The sequence below is a fragment of the Salmo salar genome, chromosome ssa14 (assembly GCF_905237065.1).
Source record: "Salmo salar chromosome ssa14, Ssal_v3.1, whole genome shotgun sequence".
In the NCBI taxonomy this organism is placed as follows: domain Eukaryota; kingdom Metazoa; phylum Chordata; class Actinopteri; order Salmoniformes; family Salmonidae; genus Salmo; species Salmo salar.
Window position 1 is genome coordinate 21,532,787 of NC_059455.1, and position 27,881 is coordinate 21,560,667.

A 27,881-nucleotide genomic window follows, 5' to 3' on the forward strand; every position below is an offset into this window, starting at 1 on the left:
GTGCTTCTCTCAAAAACAATAGCATCATTCACAAGCCTGACACAATGAAAACTTCAGCTCATCTCAGCAGAAAACAGTTGGAAATTACAATCTGAATCTGTCCAAACTGATTCGGTATTAAATCAATGCTAAAAAGATACAAATAAGTTAAAATTACGATGATGGATACATCACCTACCAGTATTTATGAACAGTTTGGTTCCGCTACCAAATATGAATTTTCCGTTTGTTCCAGTAGTCACACAGTGTTAAACTGCAGTACAATTACAGAAGGTTGTTGTGCACCTATACAATATTGTAAGACTTCATGAGACAATGCATTTTTAACTCATTCTCAGATATATCTTGAAATCCCTCAACAAACCAACTTTAGGTTGTTATTTGAATATTGAATATAGATGTTCAAAAGCCAACACTGTAGTTAGCTTAGGCTACTGGTTACCTGATATGTGTATCTCACTATTTATTTATCTACCGTATTTGTTTAAAATAAGTGTCCCAGTGATGTTAAACAATCTCACCTTACTCTACAAACAGTTGAGTTCCACGTGCAAAATACATTTTTTCACTTGTCGTCACTCAGCGTATTTTTTTCTCACTAAAAACCTGATTTGCCTCGACTTTGACTACATATTTTTAGTCACTATTTGAATTCACTTTTCACTATTAAGTTAATCTTAACCAACGGGAAGATATATTTAAAATAAATATATATGAAAAACATATGAACACACAGTTTTGTTGAGTTTTTAGGATTATATTTAGCACATTTTTTAAATTTGAAAATCAAATAATTTGTTTGTTAGGAATGCATTTGATAGCATTTAAGCAACAAAAATATTAAACTTACGTGTCCCCACAATCATTTTGATTCCATTCCCAAAATATATCTTTCCTGCTCCCTGAGCATTCACACTGAGATACAGACCATGACAATTACTCTGTACTGACAACGGACCATTTCCAAAATCAGCTTAGAAAACAAAAATCTAATTGAAAAGAAAAGTATTAAGCATTGAGCAGAAGAGCGGATTTTAACGCATAAACAGTTTATTCCCAATGATGTTATAAAATGAATTTCAGAGAGAGCTATATTCTTCACTGTTGCATAGCTGAGAAATTACACAATATTGAAAACAATAAGTAATACTTACGGGATTGCACAATGACGTTCACTCCAGATCCAAAAATCAGCTTATTGTTAGAGCCAGCCAACCACAGTGCTACACTCCTGTACACAAATCCTCTTCTTCACTACAGGGACAACAAAACAGTTTTAGGGTCAAGTCAAAGACATTATTCAAGATATACCAAGCAATCTCAGTCAGTATTTTAGTCACATACAAGAATTTGAAAAACAAAAACTTCAAAACTTCAGATAATCAGAGCAATATTAATGTGGTTCATAACATACTGTACAATACTTCACAATGCATAATTTATAGTAATATATCTTGCAATGTGCACATGCAAGTATAAGATAATGTAAATATCCACCTAGTGATTTTCATATATTCCACCTGCAAGAACTCTACATAACTACATAAATCTGTTGATGCACTTACATGACTGCAGCTCTTCTGTTCCTTTGAGAAATGAAGTCCTTGGCTGAGGAAAAGCTCTCACTGCAAACTCTCAAAACAAACACAGTTAGTGTCACCAATGCACCATTACTTGATTGTTTTACATTGTCTTAGATACATACATAGCCACTGCACCTCTAAACTGTGTTTCAAATTAATGTGTAATATTTAATATATGATCTTTGGATAACTGTAATGAAATAAAGTACCTTTAAGTCTTTGTGTGCTCTTTGCTGAATACCGGCATGTTCTTCCATTCAGGACTCATTTATACTTCTCTTTATCATACATCTTTGTCTTGCAGGAAATGATCAGGATATCAGATATATAATGTACATACTTTTGACCTACTGGCCTACATTGCTCCACTGAAGAGACCACAAATTCAAAGCCTCACCTGTGGCCTACATTAGGTAGACCTTGGTCTTGTGTGCCAGTCTCAGTGTTGAAAGAGATCAGGTAGACCTAGGAAAGGTTTAGACTTTCAACACTATAGTTTTTAGGACCAGTTGTTGGCTACTCGACCATGTGTGTGGAGAAAAGATCAGGTTGAGTCCCAAATGGAACCCTATTCCCTATATAGTGAAGTACTTTTGACCAGTGCTTATAGGGCCTCTAGATGTGTACTACATGTGCATCTCCACCAAAATGTACCAATAACATGAAAAATATGATGTATTTATTCATTTAATAAAACACTTGAACACCAAAAAGCTGCAAATTCACAAGCAAAATGTATTACAGTGGTTCAATTGATCATATAGAAGATACACAACTGAAAACACAATACTGCATGACATTTTTCCCTCACATCATCTCTCTATGCCTCCTTCTCAAAACGCATCAGAGGAGAAGGAACCAGAAGGAGACAAAGAGGAAGGACATGAAGAATCAAGAAAATACAATAAGATACACGCAGTGAAGCAACACCCAGGGCCCAGTTTTTCAAACGTTTTCTGGATTTGGCCTATCGGATAGGATTAAGTGCATGGAAATAGAATGAATAGAATGGACAAATCGTTGACTTGAATGGGGATTCCCATTCCTGTCAGTCTATTTCTATGCATTTAATCCTATCCAATAGGCAAAATCCAGACAGATAACGTTTGAAAAACTGAGCCCAGCTGATTTAGTGGTCACAATGTCAACGGAGAAAAATACATTTACAACCAGCAGAGGGCAACATCATCTCATATTTTAAAATGTGCACTTCTCTACTAAATCTGAAGGCCTAATGAATAGTCCGAAGCAAATGTTTCTGGTAAACCGGAGTCTGACAACTACTTTCCAACCATTTTAGTCATTTGATAGACATCCACCTTTTCACGTTCATAATGGTTTAGATTAGAATAAAAAAAGCTGTGTCTGTTTATTTCAATACATTTACAGCTCCCATATACGATAATAAAAATGTTTGACTGATATCAGACACACATGTAATTGCAAATTATTTTCATAATACAATTCATCAACCATTATAAGGTGTGTGTTTCTCACTATCATGTGTGTTTCTCGCTATTGTCACTTCTTGAGCACGCATGCAAATAAAGTAACTGATGGAGCCATTTCTTGGAAGTCAAGGTGTCTGATAGATCTTTATCTGTTCATTTGGTTTGACTGTTCATATGGTTTCAATGTACTGGTGAAAATGTGGTTTAAATTCTCTATTGACAGGTTTTGTGCATTTAGAAACAACTGCAAGGTATCCACGTACATAACTTGATCAATGTACAATGACATTATTGTTTGAAATCATTTTTGGAGTCTTTATACACTTGATGACAACTTGCAGTTAAATATATAATACATGTAAATAGAAATAATATAACATAATATAAAATGATATAGAACATAAAATGTAATCTAATGTTCAATAGCAAATAATCACATGCATTACATGTGTATTTAGTATCTAGTATTTCCAAAATGTAAGCAGAGGTATTGCAGCATTCAACCCTGAAGAAGTCAGATACTAATATTGTTGAAGCTCTTGATAAAACCACAAGGCAGGTTTGACAAACTGGATGCAAAGCAGAACTGAAAAGTAGGAGTCCAAGTGAAATAATGTCTGTAAATAGAATAATTGTGAATTATTCTGTAATGCAATCAAGCAAATTATTATATATCATATTTTTTCTTTACAGCATCAATTTATGTCAACAATCTGTCAAACAAAAACAGAGTTAATTTCACTTACCTAGAACACCAGGGCCTTGACAGTAAATAGCACATTAAATGCCACGGCTTTGGCAAACAGCACTCTCAAACCATACACAACCAAGGATGTGAAGTTCATCTTGGTATAATCTGTAAAAAATAAATGTTGTCATTTCAGTGTTTTGCACACTTAGACTTGCTGAAATTTAAACATGTGTGCATTATGCAGTAAATGTACGGCAGTACAATTGACTTTACACCATGTTTTTACGAAGTGTAGCAAAGTATCACCAACCGGTATAGTTGGTGGTAGTAACATTGTTGAGGGGTTCATCTTTGCAATTGACAGAAGCAGTTGTAGCCGTGGTGTTATCTGAAAGCCAATAAGTGATTATTAAAAGTTATTTCTCATCATGTCATTTAAAGCCATCTTTACCATTCTCGATGAATGATTGAGATGTTCATTGATAAATATATTTATTTAATGAATTGTTCAAAGCCACAGTAATAATGTGAGGTATTACTGTATATAAATTATTACAGTTAGACACATCTGTAGAATCATCTTTATCATCAACGGGCGGCTCGACGTTGCCATCCATCTCACAACGCTTGATATTCTCTTTGGAGAATCCGGCAAAGAAGTAGGTACGTGTGGAAGATAAAGCTGCCTTGGTTGTGCTGAGTTGGACAGTATCATTATTCCCCAGGATCAGATTCATGTTTTTCGTACTAGGAAAGAAGCCTGTAGCCAGGCACACCTTGGGCTGGTCATCATCCCCACTCTTGTGTAGTGGGGTGAGGATGGAGAGTGTTGGGCGGGCAGCAATTCCATCTGGAAAATACAATAGGTTTAGGTTGATTTAAACATCTTGGTAAATATGCAGAAACACAAATAAAATGTTATGTCAGACAATATATATAAAAAACAGGTACAAATATATGATCTGAATCAGGGATGGGCAACTTTGACGGGGACCACAAAATCTGAACTCATCATAATGGGGCCGCAGTTGCTCGCGGGTCAGCGTACCCACATCCCCACCCACCCACATTGCAAGCAAAACAATTTTTGTGGCAGCAAAGACACATTCTCCAAGTTTTAGAGTACAGTTTGTGCAATTCTACACATTTTGCCATGCGGTGTAGAGAAAATGTTGCAGTTTTAAAGCAAGTTGTTGCAATTGAACACATTTTGCTTCAGATTCAGCAATTTTATAACAAATGTCATGTTATTCTACTCATTTTGCTATCGGGTGCAAGCGGAAAATAAAATGTTTGACAGCAAAACTACACATTTTTACACATTTGCCATAGGGTGTAGAGAAATGTTTGCCGTTTTTAATATGATTGAAATCTATGTGAGAATGAGTAACAAAATCAATGAGGGTCCCCCGGTCAGTGATTCAACCATGATAAAACGTTTAGATAGCTGGCCACGAAACTAATTTGGCAATCTAAAAAATGTTAGCGGACATGGGCTAATTGACTGACTATCAGTGACTGACAGCCTTCAAAAGGGGGGCCGCCAGTTGCCCATCCCTGATCTAAATTGTCCAATGATAGTCTAACTAATATTTATTTTAATATCCAGATAATAAAATAATTCTGTATAATCTGATGGACAGTTTACTTTAAGTATTTCAGTAACTTAAATGATCAGACAAAGAAAATGAGAACTGGCCCCACATCACAAATCAACTTGTAACTTACAACATTATGTATTTTCTGTAAGATAAAACCACTTGGTGTGGTAGATTTAGGTGGTTCATATACTGAAATACTGAATGATTATCATTATTATTACCATTATCTATCCAGCTTAGGCTCATTGAGATAAATCTATTTTACATGAGACCTGGTACGAGACAGCAATAGCACAGCAATGTTATAAATAATTTGAAATATTCAAAAACATATAGTGTGATAACAGAGCTTGGTCCAAAACTAAAGCTTTTGTTGCACATTCACAGCCTGTTTGCAAATCTCATCTAAAAATAAGGCTTTCTCCCAAAACATTTGTAACATAGGCTACTTGTATCAAATTAACACACTTTCACCCCTAGATATTTTAGATTTCACAAATGTCCTAATTAACATGTTCATTATTGCAAATTGAGAATTTACTTACTGGGTTCAACAATGAGATTGATGGCTTTTCCAAACGTCAGTTTATCGGCACTGTGGAACATGTCAGTACAAAAACCTCTTACATCTGGTTTGTATAATTACAGCGTTATGTCACTTCCAAATACAGTTTGGGACTAATGGCAGAGTCAAGATGGCAACCTAGGTCATGTTTAAGCTTTAAAAAATATTTTCACACTTTCATAATCAAAGTTGTAAAACTAAGGCTAAGACCAACTTGAACAAATAACTACATATATTGCCATGTTTGCAAAGATAATGAACTAATTACTTACCAAAACTGTAGTGCAATTTGTTTGTCCAGTAGTGTCAGGTGCCTTGTTGACTTTTAAAGGTTCTGAACATAGAAATTATGTTGAGGGTTTTTGTACAACGCAACATGAATATTCAGTCACTGTGGTAACCCACCACACACTGTGAGAAAACGTAGCACAAAAACCCATACACATTGATATCCTCAACCTTTGGATAGGTGTCATAGAACGACAATGTTTCTTGATAGACAGGTAGCATTTCCTTAGCATTCTGAAAAGTTTAAAAAGTCAATGATTTAAAAAAACAGTTAAAACGTTTTTCTACGTTTTTTTCTGTTTGTGAATCATGCCCAGTTAGAGAAAAAGCCATTCAAGCACTGTCTGAACCCCCTTTAAAGCAGCAATCAGCAGTTGAAACAATAACAAAGCAACTCCCCGCCACTGTTTCGGTAGAAAGCTGAGGGATGGTGCTAGAGAAATGTAACCACTCTCAAATTCATAGACAGAGCAATGGATGCAAGGACTGACCATCCATGACATTTACATTTTAACCGTGTTTTGAGGATATATAGTTGTAGAAAAATCCCATGGAGTTGGTGGAATAATCCTTTAATTCATTGCCACTTACTCAGCTGGGCCAGGGGCGCTTTAATTAGGTCAGGTGCAAATGTCCGACAGATCTCCACTCCATAAAGGGAGGAAATCACCATCGCCTGATCTCGCTGCTTTCTCTTCCTTCACTCCGTCTAATCCAGAAGTTCTGTACGTCCATGAATCCACCACAGACTACTCAGTAAATATACCACTTTATGGTTAAAGGAATTCCTGCCTCAGTCTCATCCATTCCTCTGTCACCTGACCACCTGTTCACCCTCAAAGTCTGTCATCCTACCTGTCCAGCTACCCACACAGATTCCACTAATCTTTCATTGGTCCTTTGAGCCGGATGATGACGGAACCAAAGACAGGTGAAAAGGAAATGAAGGGGGAGAAGGAGGAATTGTCTCCACTAGAAGGAGGGAGAAAGGAAGAGAGAGCAGCGGAGGGAAAGGTCTTGGAACAAAGAAAAGATCCAGGAGCTAAGCCTAAAGTAACAAAGGCTTCATCCTCAACCACCAGTAGCACCAGGAGAACCAGGCAAGCACCTGGTAATCTTAAGGATTATGTGGTTGAGTTTCCCACATCCAAGGGCAAGCCCAACAGAGCTCAAAGTGGTGATGGATCAGCTGTACGTTTCAGCCATTAACCATCCCCTCTGGGCCAAGTACCAGAAACTGCTTTGGGGCAGGAAAGTGTTCTACAGGAAGAACCTATGGAGGAGGTAACTCCCACCGCACAGGTCGACCAGCTTCCTGAGACAGGCTCCGCTCACCCCTTAACTGAAGCAAAATCGTCGAGGCACTCTAGACGGAGTGAGAGTTCGACCAGTAGATACCTCTTTGTAAGTGGCCATGGCAGCCGCCATTCACTAGCCCTCAGTGAATCACAGACCGATGTCCTACAAGAGAGGATGAAACTCTTAGCGTTGGAGGAAATTGAGCGTCAGATTGAGGAGGAACGACAGGCTGACGAACGATGTCACCTGTTGGATGTGCAGGCCCGTAGAGCTCTACAGGAAAGGGAATTCATTGCCAAGGACCTGGCACAGCAGCGACGGCACCGTCAGGCAAGAAGGGAATTGGAGGAGGCACGGATGGTCTCATCCTTCCTGGAGAGGAACGAACAGGGAGCTGACCTGACCACCCCTCCAGATTGGCCTTACCAGGCTGCCTTTCTTTCCCAATCTGCCCCTCTGGTACAGCATGGCACACAGTCACCGGAGGCTCCGAGGTCAACAGCCAACACGGAGCACGGGGGACAGGCTACTCCGCCAACGCCCTCTATGCCAGTGACAGAAATTAGCATTCCTCCATCTAGATAAAGCATCACTCCTTCGCCTTTCCGCCAATTACCAACCATGGCAAATCGTTCCTCTCGTCCAGGGCCCGGACCAGGCCAGTCCTAAGACAGCAGGTGGGAGGGCTCTCACCCAATTCCGGCTGCCACCCATGGAGGGTCTGGGACAGTAGGGGACAGGCCCAATGAGGCCACAGTGGGCTCATCAGAAGTCCCGGGTTTATCCTTCACGCAACCAGAAGAGGGAGCCAAAATTATGAAACTGCTGGTAGCCTCAGCCTATGGAATTCCCAGACCCAAACTACCATACTTTGAGAGCGGAAAGGAGAGTGTATTTGTCCTTTTGGAAATGGCATTGGAGAGCCTACTTGGTATTCACAGTCATCTGACAGATCGCTACAAGTACCAAGTACTAATGGATCACTTGCGGTTTCCCAGTGCATACAAGCTGGCCCAATCCTTTATGCACTCCGCAACACCATACACTGCCGCTCTCCAGGCCCTGAAAGCGAGATATGGTGAGCCATGCCAGTTAGTCCAGAATGAACTAAACAACATCCTGAACACGTCTCCAATTAAGAGACCATGCTGCCTTCCAAGAGTTCTCCCTGGCTGTCCAATCCCTGACCTCGTTGCTCCAATCCGTTGAAGGAGAAGACGGGAACGAGCTGAAATGTGGCTCCCACGTGGACAGGCTTCTTAGCAAGCTTCCAGAGTCCCTCAGAGACAGTTTCATTGAACATTGTTTGAACAAAGGCATCCTGAAAGAGCGCTCGAGAAGCACCTATGCTCTCAGAGACCTGCCCGCATGGTTGCAGGTGAAAGCGAGGGCGAAGAGCATCGCTCACCAGGCGACAATCCCAGCCATAGCCTATGGGGGAAGGAAGGAGTTTGAGCGCCAGGAGGGACAAAAAAGGCCAAATCCCACTACTATGTACTTAAATAGTGAAGCCGGGGAGGAACCAGGGAAGAAGACCCCTTTCAAGAGCAAGAACATCAAATTCCAGCCTTACTGCCCATATTGCAATAGTAAGGGGCACTTCCTTGGCTCATGCCCCAGGGTAAAAAGGCTCACTCAACCTCAATTGAAGGCCTGGATCACTTCAGGCGAGCGATGCTACAAGTGTGCCTGTAGCCATAAGGCGGAGACCTGCACATTGAGGAAACCCTGCAATCGCTGTACGGAAATCCATCTCACAGTGTTGCATGATGTAATTCCCCAAGCACAGAAAGAACAGAGTATGCTCATGGTAGGAGTTGCAAAAGAGCTCTACCTCGACCAGCAGAACCGGTCTGCAAGGGTCATGTTGAAGGTGGTCAAGGTCACTCTGCAAAGTGAAGGGAGAAGCATTGATACATTCGCCGTTCTAGATGATGGGTCTGAACGAACAATCATTCTCCCGGCGGCCACCCGTCAGCTTAACCTGGAGGGGACCCCCGAGACCCTTAATCTCAGAATGGTGCGACATGATGTTATCCAAATGAAAGGCTCTGCTGTGACCTTCAGCATTTCACCTTCAGGAAACAGGGATGTGGCCTATACCATCACCAATGCCTTCACGGCAGATGGCCTGAATCTTGCAGAGCACTCCTGCCCGGTAAGTGTTCTACAGAAACAATATCCTCATCTCCGAGGATTGCCTCTTCCTAGCCTGGCCAGAGTAGCGCCACTTATCCTGATTGAGTCAGACCACCCACATCTCATCACCCCGACTGAGCCTATACGAGCTGGACCAGAAGGCGGGCCCGTTGCTATCCATACATCCTTGGGTTGGGCTGTGCAAGGTTCAGCCCATTTACTTCTCTCCATCCAAGTTGTACAGTCTCAGCAAGTCCTCTTCACCAGAAGAAATCCAGCTCCATCCCCCTGTCCAGCCACTGACCTCCTTCGGAATGTTGAGATGCTCTGGAAGATGGACACCTTCTCCAACCGGAAGCTACAGGAGGTCATCCGCTCTAAACAAGACTCCTATGCATTAGACCTCCTGGAGAAGCGCACCACCACCACTGAAATGGATGGCGTTCAGAGGTACGCGACCCCACTGCTACGGGTGCCCAACCATCCTCCTCTGGCAACCACGACACGGGCTGTACTCCCACTATTGCGTGGAACGGAGCGAAGCCTGGTGAAGAATCCTGAGCTTGCTGAAGTTCATAACCGAGAGATTCATAACCTTGTAAAGGCAGGCTATGTCACCAAAGTGACAGCTCAAGAAGAGGGAAACACACTCAGGGAATCCTGGTATCTCCCTCACCATGTTATCCAGCAACATAGTGGGAAGTACAGACTTGTCTTCAACTGTTCATTCCAAGCTGCTGGTCAAAGCCTGAATGACTGTCTACTCCCCGGACCAACTTTAGGCCCTTCCTTGCTCGGTGTCCTTCTCTGGTTCCGGCAGCACTCTACAGCCATCAGTGGAGACATTAAAGCCATGTTTCATCAGATTCGTCTGCTGCCTTCCGACACCACACTGCTCCGGTTCATATGGCGAGATATGGAACGAGACGCAGAGCCCACAATCTATGAATGGCAAGTACTCCCATTTGGCACCACCTGCAGTCCTTGCTGTGCCATATACGCTCTGCAGAGACACTCACGGGAGCACCCAGACAGTGACCCAGAAGTATGGGATTCAGTGGAAAATGCCTTCTATGTGGATAACTGCTTACAGAGCGTTCCATCCACGGCTGAAGCGAAAGCACTCCTTGACAAAGTACGGAATCTCCTGTCCAAAGGGGGATTTGAGGTCCGACAGTGGGCGAGTAACAGAGCGGAGGTTATCCAGCACCTCCCGCCACAAGCCAGGTCTAGTAGCAGTGAACTATGGCTATCGCAGTCTGGCGCTAACCCACAAGAGCCCACTCTAGGACTGAGATGGAGCTGCATACCGGATACCCTGGGGTACAAGCACCGCTCAGCCCTGAGTACCGAAACCCCCACTCTGCGCACCATCTATCGGACCCTGGCCAGTCAATACGATCCCCTTGGGTATATTCTGCCATACACAACCCGGGCCAAAGTCTTAGTCCAGGACCTGTGGCAGACCAAGAGGGACTGGGATGAACTGATCCACCCGGCTGACCTAGTGGAACGATGGATCTGTTGGGAAACAGAGTTATCGCTCTCTGAAGTCCAAATGTCAAGATGTTATGTACGACCCTGTGCTGACCAACTGGGATCATACCTGGAACTGCATGTGTTTTGTGATGCTTCGGAGCCAGCTTATGGGGCGGTTTCCTATCTAAGAGTGGAGGATAAGGCAGGCCACACCCATGTCTCCTTCGTCTTGGCCAGGTCCAGGGTCGCACCCAAGAAGCAGTTGTCAATGCCTAGGCTGGAACTCAGTGCTGCCCTTTTCGGAGCCCAGTTGGCATCGACCTTGCGAGCCGAGCTCACCTTGCCAATCCAAAGGGTCATCTACTGGAGTGATTCAACCACTGTATTGACCTGGCTCAAGTCGGAGTCCTGCAGGTATAAGGTGTTCGTCGGAACTCGCATTGCGGAAATCCAAGACCTAACAGAAGTCCAAGACTGGAGGTATGTTGGCAGCGTAAACAATCCTGCTGATGATGTTACTCGTGGTAAAACACTTAAGGAACTGGCTCAACCCCATCGCTGGAGTTTGGGGCCACCATTCTTGTCCCAACCAGAGAACGAGTGGCCGACAGCCCCCAGGTGTGCAGCCCCTCCGCAACCAACTGAAACTCATGAGTTAAGGAAGTCCGTCCAATGCTACAGCATCTCTACGGAACCAATAACAGCTCTCCCTGACCTGACACAATCCCAAACCCTGCCGGATCAGATCACCACCACAAACCAGACCTCAGATGGGGTGGCTTCCATACCCACCTCCCTCACGGCAGAGACACTACTCCTCCAGCATGCACAAGCAGTTAGCTTCCCTGAGGAGCTAAAAGCTCTGAAAGCCGGTAGGGAAGTGGCTAAGGACAGCCGTCTTCTCTCTCTTGCCCCAGAATATGATCAAATCCTTGGAGTGAGCAGAGTCGGAGGGAGGCTGCGCCAAGCAGAAGTTTTGGATCCCGAAGCTATCCACCCAATTATCCTTGACTCCAGACACCCTAGTACCAGGCTCCTCATCAAGAGTTATGATGAGAGGCTTCTCCACCCAGGGCCAGAGAGAGTCTATGGGGAGATGAGGCGGAAGTACTGGATACTTGGAGGACGAGGAGCCATTCGTAAGCACCAATACGCCTGCGTGGAATGTCAGAGATGGCGGGCCAGAGCCACGGTGCCCAAAATGGCAGATTTACCCCCTGCTCGCTTGCGCCTCCTCAAACCACCCTTCTGGTCAACAGGAGTCGATTGCTTTGGCCCCTTGACGATCAAGCCAGGTCATTGAGTGGAAAAGCGCTGGGGCATTCTATTCAAGTGTTTGACCACTAGATGTGTCCACCTGGACCTACTGGAGAGTTTAGATACTGAAGCCTTCCTCATGGCCCTACGGCGGTTTATCTCCTGACGGGGGAAACCCTACGAGATCCTGGCTGACAGAGGCACAAACTTCAAGGCAGGAGAAGCCAGGTTAGAGGAAGCCTTCCAAGCCATGGAACCCAGCCTCCAGGATCAGCTGATGGACCAACAAATCTCATTCAAATGTAACCCTCCAGGAGCTCCTCATTTTGGAGGAACATGGGAGCGAGAGATCAAATCTGTAAAGACGGCCTTACGAGTTGTACTGGGGGACCAAACTGTCATGGAAACTGTCTTGCGGACTGTCCTGATAGAGGTGGAAGGGATACTGAACTCCAAACCCTTGGGATATCTCTCTGCAGACGTCGCTGACCCCAATCCGGTTACACCGAATATGCTCTTGATGGGACGCCGAGATGCGTCACTTCCTCAAGCCATGTATGCTGATACCAACCTCGTTGGCAGGCGCCGGTGGCGACACAGCCAGATCTTGGCTAACCATTTCTGGGCCCGATTAATTCGGGATTACCTACCAAGTCTACAGCACAGAGGGAAATGGCGGAGAGAAATGGCCAGCCTGGAAACTGGCCAAGTAGTAATGATGGTGGACCCTCAGCTGCCTCGAGCCTCCTGGCCGGTGGGCCGTATCACTAAGATCATGCCTGGGACTGATGGTCGCGTTAGATCGGTGGAGATCCAGGTAAAGAACTGGACATATATCCGGCCAGTTGCCCGACTAATTCCTCTCCCTGAGATGACAGAGGACGGGGAGCAATGAGCCTTTTTTGAGGAGTGTGGAAATTAACCAATTTCCAGGGTGGCCGTAGATAAAGCCCATGGAGTTGGTGGAATAATCCTTTAATTCATTGCCACTTACTCAGCTGGGCCAGGGGTGCTTTAATTAGGTCAGGTGGAAATGTCCAACTGATCTCCACTCCATAAAGGGAGGAAATCACCATCGCCTGATCGCGCTGCTTTCTCTTCCTTCACTCCGTCTAATCCAGAAGTTCTGTGCGTCCATGAATCCATTATGATTAAAGGAATTCCTGCCTCAATCTCATCCATTCCTCTGTCACCTGACCCGTGACCACCTGTTCACCCTCACTGTCAGTCATCCTACCTGTCCAGCTACCCACACAGATTCCACTAATCTTTCAATAGTGTTTGTTTATATTACATTTGTTTACAAACATTGGAGTAAAACAAGCTTATAATTTGGGTTCTGTTGGTGTATGACAATTGCTCATGAGGCATTTATAAGTTATATTCTTCAAGAATCAATGGGCAGCCAGCCTACTTATCAATAAAAGTCCCAAAATGTATGCAGCAAATGCAAGTAAGTGTCATCTAACAAAGTTTAACTATACTTCCTTAGGTACATTTACTGTAGGTGTAAATGATCAAAGGATCCAGCCCTAACCTTTTGGGTAAAACATTTTTTGTTGTTGTTTTAAAGCAAGTTTTCTGCAATTATACATATTTTGCCATGGGGCGGAGAGACGATTGTGCATTTTATAAGAAATATACAGCAAATTTCCTGCAATTATACCCATTCCTGCAATTATACACATGTTAATAGGATGTCCGGTCGGTAATTTGAAGTTTAGATGGCTGGCTAAACTAACCTACCAATCATTTTTTTTTTACATACTGTAGGCTAATTGAGTGACTGTTTCTACCTAGGTTTCCATCCAATTCACGACAGATTTTCATGAGAATATTATAAAACCTGCATAGAAATATGCACATTTCCCCACTAGAGGCGTGCTTCCATCTGGCTGACTTTGTTGCAAATAAAAGGCTGTGCGTGATGATGTACTGCACATAGAAAAACATTTTTGTGCTCGTTTTCATGTACAGGAAAAAAACGAGTTTAATGTGCTTACATTGCATTTTCCACTCTATCGATAGTTTTGTCACACAAACTGTTGCAATAAAAGGCAAACTTGCTGGTTTGCGCATGCGCTCTATACAACAGTTCGCTTATCAAGTGGACACTGGACAGCAGTGTTGTGTTTGAAACCACCTAAAGCGAGACAGAGTCAAGACCATGATTGTAATTAAGTCAGATCGCCACCATAATAAAATAAAATGTAGATATGGATTCTTTAGGCATTAAAAATGGTTTTAAAAAAATGCATGCTGAGAAATAGAGAGCCACTCTACAAATTGTCACTAAGCAACCACCGGTCTCCCCTTAGCGAGTGCATGACAAAAAATGTTTTGCCCAGACTCCCATACTAGTGGAGTAAGAAAATTCCCACAAGGATGACAAGGTTTGAGGATATCTTTCAACAAATAAAGGACAGTAATGTTATGAGTAAAGTATGAACCATACTTTATAAATGTGTCATGAAAGAAGCGTGTATTTGTTGACTGAACAGGGGTTAATAAGAATGAGTTTTCTCCTCTGCTGGTCTCAGGAAGAAATTACTAGTCTTCATGCTCCAATCATCATTGTCCGAGACAAAGTCAAGACCCAATCAAAATGTATTCGACACATAGACAAGACCAAGACACTCAATACATGGTCTCGAGACCGGACTTGAGAGTACTACAACACTGCTGGACAGGTTAGGTTAAATGATGAAATTCAGAAGAGAAAGATACATTTGATTTGTTAATTGGCAGCTAAGCACCGATCATCATGTCACTAGCATACAAATAAGGCCAGCACGGATGATCAGTTGTATTTGTTTTAGTTTTTGTTCAGGTACATACCTAGTTTGAATCAATGTGGTATCCCAATCCACACACTGAAATACCCCTCAGCAAAAACTCTTCAATCATTTGAGATATTAACAGGTGACTTGCGCATGTGGAAAGCTAGGGTTTCCTGTGTGTGTATGTGGTGGGGAGGGAGGGTGACAAGTCTGTGTGAAAATGTAAAGTTCTTGCTCAGTTCTTCTTGATAGCAATAAGCCTACATAAGTCAAAATTATCCATTGTATGGATAGTTACTTTGTTACTTTCTATACAAATTCTAAACCAGTACAGCATGAATGGAGACCATACACAAATGTATTGTACATGCTTTTGTCCTGAATAGCGAGAGGTGGGAAAAGTAAACTTGGTGCACAAAATACCATAATACTTTGAGAAACCATACATACAGTATGTGATAGTCGGGTCATTCCATATGACTATAATCACTTTCTGACTGAACACCTTTCATACATGTTTGCCCATGGTGGAAGTGGTCAGAAAGTGACTTTTTGGACCTGAATGCCAAAACATTCAGAAGCTAGAGGTGCTCAACTTGACCCATTTGAACATTTACAAACAGGGTTGTCAAACTGTTTAATGATTTATTGAAAAAAAATGTTTAAAACAAAAAGAAAATTGCAATTTTTATTAATGTCAATTATCTAAAAACACGTGAACTCAGGTTTTTTAAATGTTCACAAATGTTGTAGCTTAGACCCTATTTTACATCTGAAATGTTTGTTGTGCCCACCATCGGTTGAGACACGGAATACTCTAATACAGGGTGGGTGTCATCTCAATCATAGATATAGAATTCATAGAACGTATTCAAATAATTCAGACCCATGCAATTTAGCTGGTACACCATAGACATTCAAATTATATTTAACCTCCAATTACTACCAGAAAGCTGGCCGAAAGCTGTCGAATGTCAACTTGAATGGGTATGTATATTATAAATATTTCTATGATTTCAATACGTTTTCTATGGAGGATTGACAGAATAATTTATAACAATGGATATTCCCAATCAAGTCAATATTCTCTGATGTGTGGACCTCCATCTTTGTGGTACAATTTTAAAGTTTTAATTTCAACTTCATTCACATTTTAGTACATTTACAATGCATTCAGAAAGCATTCAGACCCGTTGACTTTTTGCACATTTTGTCACGTTACAGCCTTATTCTAAAATTGATTCAATATTTTTTCCCCTCAATCTACAGACAATACCCCATAATAAAAAAGCAAAAACAGGTTTAGAAGTTTTAGCGAATTTATTAAAAATGAAAAACAGAAATGCCTTATTTACATAAGTATTCAGACCCTTTACTATGAGACTCGAAATTGAGCTCAGGTACATCCTCTTTCCACTGACCATCCTTGAGATGTTTCTACAACTTGATTGGAGTCCACCTGTGGTAAATTCAATTGATTGGACATGATTTGGAAAGGCACACACACCTGTCTATATTAGGTCCCACAGTTGACAGTGCATGTCAGAGCAAAAACCAAGACATGAGGTCGAAGGAATTGTTCGAGACAGGATTGTGTTGAGGCACAAATCTGGGGAAGGGTAACAAAAAATGTCTGCAGCATTGAAAGTCCAAGAACAGAGTGGCCTCCATCATTCGTAAATGGAAGAAGTTTGGAAACCCCAAGACTCATCCTAGAGCTGGCCGCCCAGCCAAACTGAGCAATCGGGGGTGAAGGGCCCTGGTCAGGGAGGTGACCGAGAACCCGATGATCACTCTGACAGAGTGTGTGGAATGGTACTGCTTGACCTACAGAAGGCCTTTGATACAGTTAACCACTGTCTCCTAATCTCCAAACTGGAGGCACTGGGGTTAAGCAGTATCCCTCTAGGCTGGGTAAAGTCCTATTTAATCAGGAAAGAAGCAAGTAGTAGAGGTTAATGGTTCACTGTCTCAGGCAAAACCAATGAGTTGTGGCGTTACGCAGGGGAGCGTGCTTGGGCCTCTGCTGTTTTTATTGTATATTAACGATATGAAAGATGCTTGTTCTTGCCGTCTTTTTCTTTATGCGGATGACTCTACAGTTCTGGTGTCTCACAAAAGTAAAACTGTTGGAGCACAGAGCTTACTAACATTAGCAAATGGCTTGGAGATAAGCTATCTCTGCACTTAGGGAAAACTGAAGAAATTATTTTTGGATCCAGACCAAAATTGTGTAGGTCGTCTGAAATGAGAGGAGTTAGGGGATGTGCTGACTACTAAAACCTCTGTTAGCTACTTGGGATGTATCCTTGATGAAAACTTGGGAGGTGTGAGCATGGCCAATAAGGTGCTAGGGAAGGTTAATGCCAGGACTAAGTTTTTGGCTAGAAAGTCCAAGCTGCTTGATAAGGACTCCAGGAAAGTGCTAGCAACTGCCCTCATTCAATGCCATTTTGACTATGCTAGTACTTCCTGATTTGGGGGCTTATCTAAACTTATGAAGGGGAAGCTCCAGATATCCCAGAATAAGCTGATCAGGGTAGTATTGAAGGTGAGTCCACGTACTCACAAAGGCAGGAGCTGCTTTCAGGAACTAAATTGGCTGCCTGTTGAGGTTAGGGTATCCCAAATTAGACTAGGTTTGGTTTAAAGGAGTATTTATGGTCCTGCACCCAGATATCTAAGTGATTACTTTCCTCGTGTTAGGGATGCACACAATCACAGCACCAGATCAGGTGTTGCTGATGTGTGCTTATACAGGTTCAGGAGTAATGCTGGGAAAGGTACTTTCTTGTATACTGGAGCCTCAGAAAGGAATGAGTTGCCTCTGCCTATAAAAACAACGTCCTCTCTGGACAGCTTTAAAAATAAAGTAAAAATATGTTTGATGTCTTCTGTGCCCATATGAATAACCCCTATGATGTAACTGGAATGATGAGATAGATGTTCTTCTATGTTTTTGTTTTATTATTTCACCGTCACACTGTGTTTGATCTTGTCTAGCCATCTTGTCTCAAGAGGACCACAATGGAAATAAGTCCCAGACTGTGTGTTATCCTCAATGATTTTATGCATGTATGCCTTTTAAGTTGTATGTGTGCTTGTTTTTTTTTAAATGGTCAAATTAATAAACTAAAAGATCCCCAGAGTTCCTCTGTGGAGACGGGAGAACCTTGCAGAAGGACAAACATCTCTGCAGCACTCCACCAATCAGGCCTCTATGTCAGAGTGGCCAGATGGCAGCCACTCCTCAGTAAAAGGCAAATGACAGCCCGCTTGGAGTTCACCAAAAGGCACCTAAAGGACTCAGACCATGAGAAACAAGATTCTCTGGTCTGATGAAATCAAGATTTAACTCTTTGGCCTGAATGCCAAGTGTCACGTCTGGAGGAAACTTGGCACACTCCCTATGGTGAAGCACGGTGGAGGCAGCATCATGCTGCAGGCATGTTTTTCTGCGGCAGGGACTGGAAGACTAGTCAGGATCGAGGGAAAGATGAACAGAGCAGAGTTTAGAGAGATCCTGGATGAAAACCTGCTCCAGAGCGGTCAGGACCTCAGACTGGGGTGAAGGTTCACCTTCCAACAGGACAATGACCCTAAACACACAGACAAGACAAAGCAGGAGTGGCTTCGGGACAAGTTTCAGAATGTCCTTGAGTGGCCAAGCCAGAGCCCGGACTTGAACTCAATCGAACTTCTCTGGAGAGACCTGAAAATAGCTATGCAGCGATGCTACCCATCCAACCTGACAGAGCTTGAGAGGATCTGAAGAAAAGAATGGGAGAAACTCCCCAAATACATGTGTGCCAAGCTTGTAGCGTCGAAATCAAGACTTGAGGCTGTAATTGCTGCCAAAGGTGCTTCAACAAAGTACAACTTTTTAAAAACATTTCTCACATTTCAAACAAACACATTTTCTCTCAAAATTTTTGCTTTGTCATTATGGGGAATTGAGTGTAGATTGAGGGGGAAAAACTATTTAAATCGATTTTAGAATAAGGCTCTAACATAAAATGTAGAAAAAGTGAAGGGTTCTAAATATTTCCCGAATGCACTGTAGATAGTGTGGTCTCAATCAAATGGTCCATAGCCTAAATAGCCTATAGGCACACTTGATATTGCGCTCCCAGCGGAGAATGAGATGAAGGTCAACTAATTCTAAAACTGAGAAATATAATAATTTCCTCAATTACAAAAGGACATGACCCTCCCATGGACTACATTTTCAAAAACATACTAAAGCCTCCCCTTGACTGAAATTGAAAAGAAAAGCATGACCCTACCCCATTTTCCTCCAGATACCCATTATGTAAATGTTGATCCATCCCTAATGTTGGAAGATTAGTGTTTTTAGAATTATAGGGAGAATAGTGTACAATAGTAGGCTATACCTTCATACAGTTGAAGTCGGAAGTTTACATACACTTAGGTTGGAGTCATTAAAACTTTGGGAAAGGTGTGCCGCTAGCGGGACACCTCGACAACAGCCGGTGAAATTGCAGAGCGCCAAATTCTAATTACTATAAATATTTAACTTTCATAAAATCACAAGTGTAATACATCAAAATAAAGCTTAACTTGTTGTTAATCCGTGTCAGATTACAAAAAGGCTTTACGGCGAAAGCAAACCATGCGATTATCTGAGGACAGCGCCCCGCATACAAACACATGAAACATTTCAACCAGGCAGGTGCGACACGAAAGTCAGAAATAGCGATATAAAAAATGCCTTACCTTTGATGATCTTCTTCTGTTGGCACTCCAAAAGGTCCCAGTTACATCACAAATTATCCTTTTGTTTGATAATGTCCTTTATATTCATAAAAACTCCGTTTAGCCAGCGCGCTTCAGTCAATAATCCATCCAGTTTCCCTCCATCAAAATGCATACAAAATGAATCCCAAACATTTCTAAAACTTTTCCAAACAAGTCAAACAACGTTTATAAATCAAACCTTAGGTATCCTAATACGCAAATAAACTATAACATTTAAGACGGAGAATAGTATGTTTATTACCGGAGATAAATAAGAAAGAATGTGCTTTCATCCACGCACTTGGAAACACTACAGCCAAAATGGGAGCCACCTAGAAAAACTACAATTTCTGGGTAATTTTCTCAAAAACCAGCCTGAAAGTCTTTCTAAAGACTGTTGACATCTAGTGGAAGCCCTAGGAAGTGCAATCTGGGAGGGATGAAAATAGTGGTAAGCTTAATGTTTTTTTGGGGGGGGGATGGTTTGTCCTCGGGGTTTCGCCTGCCATATCAGTTCTGTTCTACTCACAGACATAATTAACTTGTTATGGATAGGGGGCAGTATTTTCACAGCCAGATAAAAAACATACCCGATTTAATCTGGTTATTACTCCTGCCCAGAAACTAGAATATGCATATAATTAGTAGCTTTGGATAGAAAACACTCCAAAGTTTCTAAAACTATTTGAATGGTGTCTGTGAGTATAACAGAACTCATATGGCAGGCCAAAACCTGAGAAGATTCTACACAGGAAGTACCCTGTCTGACAATTTCTTGGCCTTCTTTGTCATCTCTATCCAAAACAAAGGATCTCTGCTGTAACGTGACACTTTCTACGGCTCCCATAGGCTCTCAGAAGGCGCCAGAACGTTGAATGATGACTCTGCTGTCCATGGCTGAAAAACAGTAGCGCATTTGGTAAGTGGTCGATCTGAGAACAATGAGACGGGCGTGCACGTGAAGAGTCCATTTTAGATTTTGAGTCTTTGAACGGAAAGGATATCTCCCGGTCGGAATATTATCGCTTTTTTACGAGAAAAATCGCATAAAAATTGATTTTAAACAGCGTTTGACATGCTTCGAAGTACGGTAATGGAATATTTTGAATGTTTGTCACGATACGCGTCCGCGCATCACCCTTCGGATAGTGTCTTGAACGCACGAACAAAACGCCGCTATTTGGATATAACTATGGATTATTTGGAACCAAACCAACATTTGTTGTTGAAGTAGAAGTCCTGGGAGTGCATTCTGACGAAGAACAGCAAAGGTAATCCAATTTTTCTTATAGTAAATCTGACTTTGGTGAGTACCAAACTTGGTGGGTGTCAAATTAGCTAGCCCGTGATGGCGAGCTATCTACTCAGAATATTGCAAAATGGACACCGCGATTGCATAAAGGAGTTCTGTATCTATAATTCTTAAAATAATTGTTATGCTTTTTGTGAACGTTTATCATGAGTAATTTAGTAAATTCATCCGGAAGTGTTCGGTGGGAATGCTAGTTCTGAACGTCACATGCTAATGTAAAAAGCTGGTTTTTGATATAAATATGTACTTGATTGAACAAAACATGCATGTATTGTATAACAATGTCCTAGGAGTGTCATCTGATGAAGATCATCAAAGGTTAGTGCTGCATTTAGCTGTGGTTTTGGTTTTTGTGACATTATATGCTAGCTTGAAAAATGGGTGTCTGGTTATTTCTGGCTGGGTACTCTGCTGACATAATCTAATGTTTTCCTTTCGTTGTAAAGCCTTTTTGAAATCGGACAGTGTGGTTAGATAAAGGAGAGTCTTGTCTTTAAAATAGTGTAAAATAGTCATATGTTTGAAAAATGGAAGTTTTCGGATTTTCGAGGAGTTTGTATTTCGCGCCACGCCTTATCATTGGATATTGGAGTGGTGTTCCGCTAGCGGAACGTCTAGATGTAAGTCGTTAACAGTTTTAGAACCTTTAGAGTGTTTTCTATCTAAATCTATATGCATATCCTAGCTTCTGGGCCTGAGTAACAGGCAGTATACTTTGGGCACGCTTTTCATCCGGACGTGAAAATACTGCCCCCTATCCCAAAGAAGCTTTAAAACTCGTTTTTCAACCACTCCACAAATTTCTTGTTAACAAAATATAGTTTTGGCAAGTCGGTTAGGACATCTACTTTGTGCATGACAAGTAATTTCTCCAACAATTGTTTAGACAGATTATTTCATTTTTAATTCAATGTATCACAATTCCAGTGGGTCAGAAGTCGACTGTGCCTTTAAACACCTTGGAAAATTCCAGAAAATGATGTCATGGCTTTAGAAGCTTCTGATAGGCTAATTGACACCATTTGAGTCAATTGGACGTGTACCTATGGATGCATTTCAAGGCCTACTTTCAAACTCGGTGCCTCTTTGCTTGACATCATGGCAAAATCAGCCAAGACCTCAGAAAAAACATTGTAGACCTCAAGTCTAGTTCATCCTTGGGAGCAATTTCCAAACGCCTGAAGATACCACGTTCATCTGTACAAACAATAGTATGCAAGTATGAACACCATGGGACCATGCAGCCGTCATTCCACTCTGGAAGGAGACGTGTTCTGTCTCCTAGAGATGAACGTACTTTGGTGCGAAAAGTGCAAATCAATCCCATAACAACAGCAAAGGACCTTGCGAAGATGCTGGAGGTAACAGGTACAAAAGTATCTATATCCACATTAAACTGTTTGGCCATAATGACCATTGTTATTTTGGAGGAAAAAGGGGGAGGCCTGCAAGCCAAAGAACACCATCCCAACCGTGAAGCACGGGCGTGGCAGCATCATGTTGTGGGGGTGCTTTGCTGCAGAAGGGACTGGTGCACTTAACAAAATAGATGGCATATATTGAAGCAACATCAAGACATCGGTCAGGAAATTAAAGCTTGGTCGCAAATGGGTCTTCCAAATGGACAATGACCCCAAGCATACTTCCAAAGTTGTGGCAAAATGGCTTAAGCACAACAAAGTCAAGGTATTGGAGTGGCCATCATTTACATTTACATTACATTTAAGTCATTTAGCAGACGCTCTTATCCAGAGCGACTTACAAAATGGTGCATTCACCTTATGATATCCAGTGGAACAACCACTTTACAATAGTGCATCTAAATCTTTTAAGGGGGGGGTTAGAAGGATTACTTTATCCTATCCTAGGTATTCCTTAAAGAGGTGGGGTTTCAGGTGTCTCCGGAAGGTGGTGATTGACTCCGCTGTCCTGGCGTCGTGAGGGAGCTTGTTCCACCATTGGGGTGCCAGAGCAGCGAACAGTTTTGACTGGGCTGAGCGGGAACTGTGCTTCCTCAGAGGTAGGGGGGCCAGCAGGCCAGTGGTGGATGAACGCAGTGCCCTTGTTTGGGTGTGGGGCCTGATCAGAGCCTGAAGGTATGGAGGTGCCGTTCCCTTCACAGCTCCGTAGGCAATCACCATGGTCTTGTAGCGGATGCCATCACAAAGCCCTGACCTCAATCCTATAGAAAATGTGGGCAGAACTGAAAAAGCGTGTGGGAGCAAGGAGGCCTACAAACCTGACTCAGTTACACCAGCTGTCAGGAGAAATGGGCCAAAATTCACCCAACTTATTGTGGGAAGCTTGTGGAGGGCTACCGGAAACATTTGACACAATTTAAAGGCAATGCTACCAAATACTAATTGAGTGTATGTGAACTTCTGACCCACTGGGAATGTGATGAAAGGAAAGAAACAAAAACTGAAATAAATAATTCTCTCTACTATTATTCTGATATTTCACATTCTTAAAATAAAAAGTGGTGATCCTAACTGACCTAACACAGGACATTTTTACTAGGATTAAATGTCAGGAATTGTGAAAAACTGAGTTTTAAATGTATTTGGCGAAGGTGCATGTAAACTTCTGACTTCAACTGTATATCGCTTGCACCAACTATGGAACTGTGTGACATGGGCAAGTACTGCATCACACAGTGGGTTCAACCTAACGGCTTGTTCTGCGCTCCACAACGATTTAATTAGTCTTTTAGTCTACATCAACTGTTACTAATGATCCTCAGCAACAACCACACGGCTGTGAGTCTTTACAGAGGAAGCAAAAGGTAAGCGAAACAATGTCATTCCATTTAATTACAATGTATGCTATACCAACTGAAGCAAACTAACAGTAAATTGGCCGTTAAATATGTGTGGTTATTAGGCCTAGTGACTTGATACTGATAGTGGCTAATATTTAACATGATAGAAATAGGAAAGAGAAAGTCGGGGTAGCCTATAATTAAGACAAGAGTGCCCATCTCTGCAAGTTAAAAGGCTGTACAATTTAAATTATGCGTAATGGCACAGCATTTCATAAGATTTACGGTGGGGAACATTGTCTATATGCTTCGGTTTGCTGCCATACTGTATGACTGGTTTCACGTCTCCAATGATAAGGTAAAATAGATTAGAGTGTAATTTATATTTACTATTTCCTTATCCAAAATCATTACTCATTTACCTAGCTCTTATCAAGTTGTAAATTACAGCACAGAAAAATCAATCAAGTAGATGCTGGTTCCAAGTGGAAACGTAATGTTCGCTTGATCTTATTCATGTTTCCACCAAGTAAAGGGGTGCGGGGGATTACCTCAGGTGAATAGCATGCTATTCGTGCTTAAATTCAAGGTCAGAATACATGTGCATGTGGCTAGGACCGGCCCTGCTAACCAGTTGTATTTGTTTTTGTTCAGGAACATAACTAGTTTGAATCAATGTGGTAGTCCACACACTGAAATACCCCTCAGCAAAAACTCTTCAATCATTTGTTGTATTGATGAGAGATGCTAACAGGTGACTTGTGCATGTGGCAAGCTAACCTGAAACCACTGGGGTTTCCTGAGTGAGTGGTGAGGAGGGGAGAGAACAATTTCACACAGGCTCTCTCAGATCCTCTTGATAGCATTGACAAAAATGATACAAAACACCAGAGCCATATTTGCCATTTAAATCTCTCAATGCTAAACTAACTGTGCAGAATTGCGAGCTGTAGGAAACATGGTGCACAAAATACCATAATACTTTGAGAAACCATACTTAGAGTAGGCCTATGATAGTAAACAAACAAAAATACAGTTCAGTGAACAGATAGGGAGAACATGGTTTACTTTATTATAAAGGCATAGCTGCTTCTACCGTTTCTGAATGTCTACAGAAAGACAAAAAAAATTAGAACACAAGCCTATTTCTGAATGAACCCCCTTTCCCTCCCCATAACAAGTGAAGCATTCTGAATTCCAAATCCTCATGCAGTATCAGTGATTCTCTCCTAAGCAATGAACTTAAACTGGGACACAGTGCTTGATGTTGTTGGTTGGTCATTTTTCAGTGCCTGTAATGTCCCACAGGACTATTGAAGTATGGAATGTTACACCTGCCCGAAGTGCAGGGTTCTCTTCCACACATCTTGCTGTGGTGAAACCAATGTACTAAGGATGGGGCAGAGAGAGGCGAGTCCACATTAACAATGTAGTAAATGGCAGAATGCCCAGAGCAGAGCGTTTCCAACATTCTACCCATTACTCCCTCTACCGCCCATCTAGACAGCAAGAACTGTTTAAGCTCAACACCACTGACAAACACCATTCATGATGATCCTACCACACATTTCAGATCAGAACCCCATAGAATGAGCAGATACAGGAGAGAAAACAGGGCCACAGTTTCACTCTTGGTTTGATGTGCTAAATAAGTTAGTTTTTGTAAGCATTTCAGGACAAATTTGTCCCAAGAGTCAGTCTATTTTTTATTTTTTTGTAAATACAATTTTAATGCAACAGGAAAAGCACAGAGAAAAGACACATTTAAAGTTGGCTTTAATAAAATGTTCTCTACATGAAAATAAAAACACTTCACCCCGTCATACAAGATTCAGTCTTCGTATACCTTTTAAATACAAAATGCTTTATGCTGCCTAAACCATAAAGAGGGAACCACTGCATATAGTCATCAAATTTCTAATCTTATCCAACAGTGACCCCTAGACTCAACTGACAATTTAGAGCTATGCCTCAGACTGGTCCTGGAGAGCCTCTTGAGTCTGCTGATTGTTGCTCAGTGCTTCGGGGATTCCATTATTTGGGAGGAAACAGTCATTATCTGGCTAAGGCGTTTGTCGTGACCAGAGGAACTTAGCCAATAACAGATTCACACTGGCGTACCCCAAGTGGCAGGAACTTAATACCCAAACAATTAGTTCAGTTAGTTACACAATAGCTATGTAAAAAGCTGAGCTACGACTTTAGACAAGAAAACCATGCAAGCCACTCTCCGGGGTATAATATGACGATTACCACTATCCTAGAGGATGAAGTAATTACTTTTATTCAATAACTGTTGTGATAATAGTAGTGGTTGCAAAGAGGTTACCATAAATCAATCTTTCTCCCCTATTCTGAGCCATGTAGGGGAGTCAGGGACTACTACACCTGTCCTGCCCTCTGTCCCCCAGCCATAGCCCAGCCCACTGTCTGTCCATCTGGCTCGGCTTGTGCCCCATATTGCTGAACCAGCAGCTTTGCTGGACCCGTTTGCTTGTTTCAATTACAAGACAGTGCCAACCATGATAGTAATAAGAAAAAAAAAAACTGACCAGGCACAATGAGAGCCAATAAAGATGCTTAAAACTATTAAAAAGGCAGAACATGAACAAACAAAAACAATTACGCAGGTAAGCTAGTTACATTTCACCTCAAAGAAAGTTGAGTGAAGGGAAAGAAGCAAGGGGAACGAGGAACATATAAATATAGACTTCCCCTATAAGCAGTAAACTATGACAGTTACCCAATATTTCATAAAGCTAAAACTGTTACGAACAAATCACAAAATACAGTATTTCTAATAATTGCAATCTATTAGAGCTAATAATACTATCCCTACATCTATTTTCTCTTCCCTTTCTCCGTTTGTTGTTGAGCTAACATTGTGGTGAGCTTTTAAAGCATTCCCATCATCCTCAACTGACCTGGAGATGCACCTCCCTCCTTAGAAAACATTTACAGAAAGCAACAAGACGCAGTCCAATTAGCAAACTGGAAAACTCGCATCTATAGCATAACCTGCTTCGGTATTTTCAAACGATTCTGTGCACAGAAAGACGGGCACGCTTTTACCCCCACATATTACCAACTGCGGCAATATAGCTAGAACAACTCCATTCATTCCTTCATTCATTCCCCAGCTACATAGTCCATCTTCCTCCTGTTTCTTAGTCCAAGATAAATACAATTTAGTCAAGAATTCAGTAAGATTTCAGTCTTTTTTCCCTGCCACCACATCTACCGTTTTAGGCTCACCTTGCCTTCCCAATAAGACCCTGCACCACCTTTATTCTCCTCTCTTGTACAGTAGGTAAGTCAAGACAGAGTGGTAGTAAATCCACACCAAGAGCAGCGCAAGGAGCTTTCAGAGGAGACCAGCTACATGGAATCCAAGTGAAATGGACTGAAGGATGGTCGTTTATGCCCACACTCTCCAGAGGAATTCAGGTGTTGAGCATGGTGACTGGTTGTCAGAGGTTCAGTTTCCTCAACGTAAGAATCCTACAAATTGGACCCCGCAGTAGCTTCGTGCTCAGCAGTGAGGTGGAGAAGGTGGTGCTTGCACGCCCTCATTGCCATGCGAGGCACAGAGAGAGAGCGAGAGAAGACTTGTACCGTTCCTCGTTATCCGAGGGGTGTTTTGAGCCTGTTCGGAAATCGTTTGACCTTCCCCAGCCTCCATATGCCGGTAATTCCGATTTGGAGCGTGTTTTTATTTTTTTTACTTCATCACACAAGTGCTTCTGACTGCAGGCCCTTCAGTGTGGAGAGTTCATGGTGCCATGGCCCCTCTGCTGCTTCTGCTGCATGAGGAGCTGCTCCAGAGCCGACGGCCCCGGCTGCATCATTGAGCTGGACCAGATGGACTGGGGAGAATAGAGAGAAGAATATTGTATGACATTTATTCAACTAGTCTA

At 42.2% G+C, this 27,881-nt stretch overlaps 2 protein-coding genes across 5 annotated transcripts in view; both read right to left on the reverse strand.

The window, feature by feature from the left end:
* Positions 1 to 2,245: 2,245 nt before the first annotated feature.
* On the reverse strand, positions 2,246 to 5,966 carry trdc (T-cell receptor delta constant). Its single transcript, XM_045694084.1, has 5 exons — positions 5,872 to 5,966; positions 4,282 to 4,575; positions 4,036 to 4,113; positions 3,781 to 3,890; positions 2,246 to 3,651 (listed from the first exon to the last, which is right to left on the reverse strand). The coding sequence occupies exons 1-4, from the start codon at positions 5,930 to 5,932 to the stop codon at positions 3,781 to 3,783; spliced, it is 543 nt and encodes a 180-aa protein (XP_045550040.1). The 5' UTR covers positions 5,933 to 5,966; the 3' UTR covers positions 2,246 to 3,651.
* Positions 5,967 to 25,013: 19,047 nt separating this feature from the next.
* LOC106569064 (protein SMG7) overlaps positions 25,014 to 27,881 on the reverse strand; it is a 31,897-nt gene continuing 29,029 nt past the window's right edge. For all 4 annotated transcript variants that reach the window (XM_014140006.2, XM_014140007.2, XM_014140005.2 and 1 more), the window contains one exon: positions 25,014 to 27,830. In XM_014140006.2, coding sequence (XP_013995481.1) covers positions 27,723 to 27,830 — 108 coding nt within the window. In that variant the 3' untranslated portion in view covers positions 25,014 to 27,722. The remainder of the gene's footprint in view (positions 27,831 to 27,881) is intronic.

What these genes read in the sequence shown, in the direction of transcription:
- trdc (XM_045694084.1), bottom strand. Translation starts at nt 5,932, where the DNA reads ATGTTCCACAGTGCCGATAAACTGACGTTTGGAAAAGCCATCAATCTC. An exon ending in TTCTACAGATGTGTCTAACT is followed by an intron (nt 4,114 to 4,281) that starts GTAATAATTTAT and finishes ATTGGCTTTCAG; the next exon opens with ATAACACCACGGCTACAACT. An exon ending in TACTACCACCAACTATACCG is followed by an intron (nt 3,891 to 4,035) that starts GTTGGTGATACT and finishes TATTTTTTACAG; the next exon opens with ATTATACCAAGATGAACTTC.